Source organism: Haliaeetus leucocephalus, unplaced genomic scaffold (genome assembly GCF_000737465.1).
Source record: "Haliaeetus leucocephalus isolate CR32 unplaced genomic scaffold, Haliaeetus_leucocephalus-4.0 Scaffold190, whole genome shotgun sequence".
In the NCBI taxonomy this organism is placed as follows: domain Eukaryota; kingdom Metazoa; phylum Chordata; class Aves; order Accipitriformes; family Accipitridae; genus Haliaeetus; species Haliaeetus leucocephalus.
The window spans coordinates 209302-217935 of NW_010972626.1; the positions used below are offsets into that span (position 1 = coordinate 209302).

General features: G+C 48.6%; 1 protein-coding gene across 1 annotated transcript in view; it reads right to left on the minus strand.

Moving 5' to 3' along the window:
* The window catches only part of CAMTA1 (calmodulin binding transcription activator 1), a 321555-nt gene that overhangs the window by 40378 nt on the left and 272543 nt on the right, over positions 1-8634 (minus strand). The window contains exons 11-12 of the mRNA XM_010565346.1: positions 7471-7597; positions 6583-6717 (exon numbers count right to left, since the gene is read on the minus strand). Coding sequence (XP_010563648.1) covers positions 6583-6717; positions 7471-7597 — 262 coding nt within the window. The remainder of the gene's footprint in view (positions 1-6582; positions 6718-7470; positions 7598-8634) is intronic.

Sequence of the window (8634 nt, forward strand, 5' to 3'; positions counted from 1 at the left end):
CCCGGCCGCCTGCCCTGCTGCAGCAGCCGGGAAAGCACGGAGCGAGCTTCCTACCCGGCGTCCCGGCCGGGAGGGCGACCGCAGGTCTCTGCCCAGCCGCTCCGGCAACGTGCGTCTACGTGGCGTGCTCCGGCAAACGGGAGTGATTCAGGGCCGGGACGTGAAGCACCTGCGTCACCTTCGAGCAACAGGGCTCTTGGCGTGCAGTGCTCCTCGTCTCGCCGCGCGCAAAATAATTACGCTTTCGCTAATTGCCCTGCCACGGCGGTAAAACCCGAGACACAAGCCCAGAGAACGTCGCTGCGGTTACTTGCTCCAAACAGAAACTCGCCTCGGCGGCGGGGCGTGCTTCGCCATCAGCCCGAGAATAAACACGGGCTCCCTGGAGGAATCCGGTCTCCGACCGTGAAGGCAGGCTGGCTCCAAAGACATCATCCCGAACAGAAAGGGAGACGCTCCTCACCTCAGGTCAATCCCATTATAGCCAAAATAGAAGAGGGTAATCTGGGAAGTGCAGTCAAAGCCACAGAAGACAGGCTCCCGGAAAGAACTGTAGCAGAGCAGCCTGGCCTTACCCATGGTGTGTGAAAGGTAAAAAAAACCCAAACAAATCTCAGCAGGAATACAAACAAAACAGACAGAGCCTCCCTGCTGACCAGGAGGCAGTAGAGAGGAGGATGAACAGAAACATTTGAAGTTCACCACGTAGTTCCCCCTCCTCAGGAACAGGGTATCCACGTCCCGTACCAATGCTCATGTGTCCCGGTGAGCTGCACCGCAGCCCCGGCACACGGCGCAAGACGTTCATCCCTCCTCCTGAAGGGAACCCAAACATATAATCTTTTACGGTAAAATCCAAGACGTAAAGTTAAACACACAGTCACCTCTACCCAGGTGAAGACAGGAGTGATAAACTGCTACTGTTTATGGACACAGACTTTTTTTCTACCGAAAGTCTCTTACGGCTGTGAAACAACAGTTCTAAGGACCTCACCAATGCTGAATGCGTCTCTCCTACAAGAAACTGTTGTCTGCATCTTGTCACATCTGCATGCTAGAAAGGGCATCCGGTCCCGGTAGAGAGACATCCTCCATGGATTTTGGTGATGAACATCTACCATCTTGCACGCTTACCACTGCTTTACAGGAATCACATACCTATCAGACTGTGAAATGCCACAGGTAGTATGCACACGCTCTACCGTCACAGGTAACTTGAATGCATGTGATCCCATCCACCTCCTGCGTGCCAAAACGAGAGTTTGGGTGCCACAGGTACAGTCACGTCACGCTAATACAAGTGAGCCACCAACCCCCCCCCAGCTTTTTTATGTTTTCGGGCTGGGAAAGACAGCCACTTCTTAAACTGAGAATCCAACAGTAGCTGAAAGGCTCTCTCGCGTCGGCACCATTTGCATTCAGTACCAGTCACACCCTTGTCCATCCCATACACACTTGACTCATCAGTTCACACATTGCCTGCCCATATTTCTAAGTTCTGTTTGGGCTCCCTATGGCAGCACATACTCCTCTCCCACCTCTTTCCTGCAGATGCGTAAGCATAATGCCAAGGAGCACTCATACAAGCCTCCCTGGCATTTCTGATCATGTCCCATGCCAAGGAAACGTCACCTCTACAGACACTTTCTGAAAGCAGCAAAGACTTCAGTTGAGGGCAAACATACCTGCTTTCCACTGGAAATTTGTACTAAAAAGCCTTTCTAATTTGTCACGCATCTGTCACCAGAAGACCTCTGTCCTTCAGTTCAGAAGGGGTCTTATTTGCTCTTTGTTTTTCTTTCTTAAGAGAACCTCTCTACAGACAATGAATGCATAGTGAGGTCAAATGGCTATAGAAGCATACCATGGCTTCTGAAACCTGTCAGTTTTATAGAGAAAAAAGAAGAGGCTGCCAAGTTTATCAGAGATCAGGATCACATGAGAGTGCTTCCTGTATGAGAAGAAGAAAGGCTTTCTTCAAAAAGAAAGAACACTGCTATTCTAATTAACTAGACAAAAATATGCAAGAACATCAGCAGCTGGTGTCCACTGACCATTTGTAAAAGATCCAACTCATCTGTGGGGTAAAATAAGGAAAACTCAGAATAAAACAAGCGTGGCTGTGTATAGTTCGGAAGAATGTGTGCTATCCTTTATAGTGCAGCATAGACACTGAAAAAGGAAGAAGCCCTTCAGAGGATGGCCACCCAACGTGCTGCCCCTTAAAAACTCCTTCTCTGCCTATCCCTTCACTTGCCTTCATACAGTCCTAGAAAGAGGAGGCATGGCGGGAGATGGTCTCACAACGCTCTCCAGTGGTTTGCAGTACTGCTCCCTGATCCCAACGGCCAATACTTGCTCTATGCTCAAGAAGGTGGGATTTTATCCTTGCCCCAAGCTCACTACTTCCAAGAGCAGCAATTACTATAAGCCGGGAAATTATTTAATGAAATGTTTTTCTCTGGGAGACACAATTCCCGTTGTTTCACTCAAAATGCCCTCCTGTTCATCGCATCTCTCCCAGACCCCGAGCCCTACAGGCACTGGTTATATGTTCCCTGAATAATCATAAGAAGTACCTGCCTTTACAAAAACTTAAACCAAAAGTTGCTATAAGTGCTTATAAGAAGGAAGCATGATACATCATACCACTGCTGCTCTCTGCTAGTGCAGTAGCCAGGCGGAAGCAGATCCTGCTGCGATGCTGCACAGGCACCTGCGTGGATCTCATGGCATTCCCCTGTGACAGAAGGTACAGCGATGTCCCCCAGCGAGCAGCATCTCTGCTCTGAGGCTGCACCGAGAGCTGCTCAGCATGCAAAAAAATCTGTGCTCACTTTTTCCTGCCGGGCACTGTGGAGCTCTGGAGCTTGGTGTCAGATGCTTCTCTGCTAACATATCTCTGTTGAAATCTGGAAACTTCTACAGAGGTGGGATTCCAAGTGTGCCTACTATCTTAGCATTAACTGGGAGCCCTCTGTACCCAAAAGTGGCAATTTTATGTACATACCTATTTTATTTATTGGCTTTGTTTACACCATATCCTTTCCCGACTGAGGTACTGCTGCCTGTCCTTTTATGTCTGGAGCTGTGCTACAGCCTGTGTAGCACAGCCAGTTACTGCAAAAGCATACAACAACTACACAAGCCCTGTAACTGGACAGTGAATTCTCAACAGGAGCCTGCAGAGAAACTGGAAGCACTACGCTGTGAGCTGGGCATGGTCAGGCAGCTAAAGACTTGCCTCCTTGAGACAGAAACAGAGGCTAAAGGTTTTTCAGGTATCTGCAGAACTGAACCAAAGGCAGCAGATTAATTTTTGTCTTAATGTAACTGAAAAATATACGGTTCACATATAGGATGCTTTTATTTTTGTTTTAAAGAGATCTGTGGAAGACAGTCGTTTATCTAAACTTAACGTAAGATAGAAATTGCTTATCCTCTTTCTATGCTGTTCCTGGGGTATGGCTGACTGCTAACTCTGCCTCTCTTGCAGTGGTCATACTAGCTGGAATCATTAACTGTGTTTTAACAGTGTAGTGCAAAGGAACTCAGTGTTCCACTGAGTTAATTAAAAAGAATTTTAAAATTCTTGTCAATATTTTGGGACTACAAATATTCCTTGAAAACCTTCCCTCAAGACTACATAACTGGCAGTAGGGCAAGGATTTGAAGCAGGGCAATTAAAGTAAACAGAGAAGACAGGGATTTGTGTATTTATTCTAGTGATAGAATCAACTCACTTCGGCTTATACCTTAGCTAGCTAAGCTAACATTTGTTCTCTAAGAATAAATGGGAAGATGTTGCTGGTCCTTTAAATAAGAGTGTAATCTGCTCCCTTTGGAGCATGGTGCATAAAGGCAGAGGCTTCTGATAAGTCATGGTTAGTATAATTATTCAGTCTTTTTCCCTGAAGGGCCTCTGCAATGCAGCGGTCCTTTTACTTTTTTTTTCTCCTCCCTGTTAGCAATGCCCTAGTTTGTTCACTGCTGCAGTCCCCCTCCCTTCCACCATCACCACATCATAACAATCTCTAATTGAGAGCTTGCCCGCTAACCAGGAGCTCCCAGACAAACTGCAGGAACACCAGAGACAGCACTCACAGCCACCTTTTGCAGCTCCTCTGAATTCACCAGCACAAGGGTTTTAAAACCTATCCACTTTGCATGCCACACTGGAGAGATTGCTAACAGCTGAATATCAGTCTCCATCGCATCAGTATCAGCTCTACTTCACACGCAACGTGCAGCCTCAGTAGCAGATGAAAAGCACCTGCAAACTCTTCCAATACTCAGAAGTCAAGCCAGCTCAATTTTGATGCTGAACATGAGACTATGTGCACTTCATCTTTAAGAGCTATTTCCATTTCTGTTTGCAAGTATGCCTCTACAGCCAAGTCACAAACCTCTCTTTACTCCTGCAACAACCACAGTGATCTGCCTCCGTTCTGCTCATGCCTACAAAACGTTGGAAGCAGTGTCGCCCCAACTTCCTTGAAATGCCCCTATTGCATGTGGCATGAGAAACACAGCAGCTACAGGCCAGAAAGCGGAAACAAACTAAACGTTTGTGTTGTGTGACATTACAGGGAGGGGGCGAGCCAGGGAAGGACACAACAGTCTGCTGCTAATATTGATGGATAACCTTCAACAGCTGAAGGTACAGGCACTGTGCCACTGAAATAATGCCTGATGCTACTTTGAAGGACATTCTGTTTTCTTATTATTTCCCCCGACTTGTCTCCAAAAGCATCAGCTCAGACTCTGCACACGTACACACACCGCTCTGCCAGAATCCAGCTAGAAATGGCTCCTCCTCACCTGCCCCTGGCGCTCACGTTTTACAGATGAATGGCGGATGCTCTTATCAGCAGCGTCAGGGTGCTCAGTTTTGACTCACATGACTAGTCCCTAGGCTCACAGCTGCTAATGGTATGGAGAAAGTGTCTAATGAATGTTTTAATGAAGAAAGCTTTTTCTGTCAAGGCTTCCCAGAATGAGGGAGACCACCAAAAACCTTTCAAACACCACCTGCCTACACTGATATGTAGCTGGCCTGAATTAAGCTCAAAACTGTTCAGTATTTCTCCAGTTCTAAGTATTTGCCATGTCCATCAAGGATAGAAAATAACACCACCACCACAGTAACATATGCTTCAAATCTTTGTAATGATAGCAGTGTTTTAAAGGCATTAAACTGGTGTCAAAAGTAATATCCACGGTAGATTTCCCAAAGCATGTGTTGTATTACAGTTACCATGTCTGCAGCTGACAGACAAAATAGGATGAGGTTAACTGACTGAGGAACAAACTGCATCAGTATATTAGCTCATTATTTCTCTTGCCTTCAGTATGGCCCTGTGCAAACAACCACTCCTGTGGCTTCTTTTGTGTAACACTTTGTAACATTAATATTAGTTTCTCAGCTACGAAATCTATGAAGACTAAGGATCTGACCTTACTGTATTTGTCTCCTGTATTTAGCAGGGAAAATAGACACTTAGCAAATGGGTCACCAAGCAAGAGCATTGGGACTTTGCTAAGATCCACAAAATGCACTGCCCCAGCAGCTGACTCCCTCTGATGAAGAAAGATGAAAGCAGTGTTGCTGGTCCTCTCCCAGCCTGTCATACAAACCAGCTCTCGCCCTGCATCTCCTTGGCCTGAGTTGGAAGCTGCGACTCTCTAGCAATTGCACTCAGGAAGGGAAACAAATGTTTCAGGCTCCTAAGTTCTCCTGCTCTCCCTTCTCTTCTTGCTCCTTTACAAAATGCATTTTGGGGGCACAGGGTTACCAGGTAAACCCGAACCTAAAGTTTGCAAGCACAGAGTTGCCATTCAAATCCAGAGCCTGTGTTCCCATCCCTTGGTGCAACATTTAGGTACCAGAGATCTGTTCTGATCAATCATGGATTCTTCTGCCAACTGCTTGTCTAAGAGCTAACGCTATTAGGGTGCCCATCTCATCCCTGCAAGGCTCAAGGGATGCTCTTATGAGTCTAAAAAGGCTGACTGTGGCTGTTATGTGCCAGAGCGTGCCTGGCTTGCCATTAGCACAGACTGCTCTGGCACTGAGCTCTCAAGTGTTTGGCAGAATCTGTTTCTGCCCCATTTGGTAACTCCTAGGTAACAAGGTGGGATGGGGACATCACAGCAGTGGCTGACTAAAGTCCCTTCATTCCTTAAATTGCCTCACCGTCTTCCCACTTCCTGCTTATGTAAATACACATGCTTCCAGACAAGCTCAAGTTTCAGAGTTCTCAGGGAAGACAACTGCAGGGTAGATGCTCCTCTCCTGCTAGGGAAGGGGTAGTCCCTGTGTTGGGGAAACAATTGGCTTTCTGTTCAGACTAAGAAAACACTCCCCTTTGTCTCCTTCCCATCAAATGCAGCCACGTTTTGTTCACATCAAAAGAACTTATAAGAAATTTCAGCACGAGGTCTTTGATTAATTGTGCAACAGACCTTCCCCACAGCACAAACTTGCCCCTCTACATCCCTCCCCAACACCAGGAGCTGCTCCTCTCATTCACAGTCCTACCATTCGGTGTGCTTTGTTAAAGAACATTGCATGCTTCTTACCATCCAAGGACAGCCAGTCATGCTGGGAGGAAGGCAGGGTTGGCAGAGCTCTGGCTTTGTATTCAAACACCACAGAATTGGAGATGATCTGATTGTTGAAGGCAACTTGCAAAGTCACGAGCCCAGTGTCATGAGCTGAAAGGAAAGTGCATGTGGTAAGACAGAGACCTCCCCGCAGAAACGGACAGCTAGGTATTATCCCATTGATCTCCCATGTGCTAAGCAGCAGGCTGAGAGCAGATGCAATGAGGGGAGAGGGGGCGTTTGACAATATTTTTGTGACTAAATAACTGAAGAGTCCAAAATGCCAATCTGTATTTTCAAACACGAAGGTTGTACGCTTAAGAGTCATCTAATGGGTTGTTTTGGCAGGAGGCAGAATCACGTGTTCCTAAAGATTAGCCAGCCTCACTGCATTTCTAGTGGGAAGCTGGGGCCTAACGACAACACCAAGTTACTCCGCATACACTTAAAACTCATATACTGAAGGCCAGCACTACTGAAAATCTCTGCAGGGAGGTTGGAGGTGTTCTCATCCTGTAAGTACCAAGGACAAATTGTAGAACATAGGCAAATTAAGAGTCAGCAGAGCAGTGAGTGCACTCCTGAGTAACAGTTGCTCTTTAATCTGCTACTTCAAAACTAAAGAAATGCTTAGAATTATTTTAAAGCTAATTCAGAGCTTTTAAGTAATATTTGTTGTGACATATCGAGATCCTAAGCTGCTGTTCTCACATTGAATAGGTCAAAGAAAAAGGAAAAGCTTCTTGATGTTTATGTGCTATCATTCACAATGGGTCCATGAGTTTACTCAAGGCATATACATGACATTATTAGGCTGAGAACTCGCTCTGAAACCACCAGTTCTAGAAGAGAAGTGTTCCTTACCTGGGCAGTAGCAGCGCAGTACCCCTGGCTGAATTAAAGATGCAGGCACTGAGATCTGATCAAACAGACAGCTGTAATTATTGCTGGCTTCCTGCCATGGACCAGTAATTAGGACTTTTACTCCTCCCTGTGAGGAAAAGAGGGGGAAGAAAAAAAAAAAAGCATTACAGAAGAAGCCATTTCCAGAAAGGACCACACACTGAAATGGTTGAATGGCAAACAGCATCATGAGGGCTAACAGAGGCGCCAAGCTAATGCAGATTCTCGGCAGCAGTCAACACCGATGCCCCAGTCTCCCCCCACCGTGGAGAAATGCAAATAGTATTCCTTAGGAGAGCATCTTTGCTTCTCTTCGCTCGCTCTGGTCCCCACTCCTGCCCATGCACTCAAGTCCTGTGCTTTGCCAGCGTGACCCTCACCACAGACCGCTGGCCTTTCTCTTGCTCACGTGCCAGCCCCCAGCGCAGTAATGGCAAACCTTATCAATGCTGTGAGCCAGACATCCCTCCCACCAGGCAGGTCCCGGTAACTTCTGGGTGCTCCATCCCCACCTTGCGCCCACCATCGCCTCCTCAGGCTCCAGGCTCGTCTCCTCGCCACCGAAAAGCGCCACGGCTCAACCACAGCCACCGTGCTGCACGTGTGCCATCGCCGCCCTGACCCTGCTGAGACGGGGGAGCGCGCGTGGGACACAAAAGGCGACACGTCGCCTCCAAAGTCACAACTGGAAGCCCGAGAGGAGCCGGACCGCGAATCCGACAGGCCGCCACGTCGGAAGGCCTCTGCTAAAACCACCAGCCGCACAACCGGCGCCTTTTTGGGTACCGGGAGCTCGGTTAAATAAGGAAGCAAGACGACAGGGGGGCTGACGCGGAACGGGTGGCCGAGAGCTCCTTCGCCCGCAGCTCCGGCACCCCGGCCAAGCCGGTCCCACACCTTTGCCCCCGCCCGGGCTCCGCCAGGCTCGCCGCCGCGGGCCACCCGCGGGGAGGGAGCCCCCTCAGCCTCCGCCTCTCCGGCCGGGCCACGGGCGCACCAGCTCCATTCGCGCCCAGACCCGCAGGAGCGGGACCGGCTCCCGCGACAGCAGAGACCCCTGGGCCAGGCCCCCGCCGGCGCTCAGGCGAGGCCGGGAGAGGGGCCGGCCCGGCTCGGGCCGCGCCG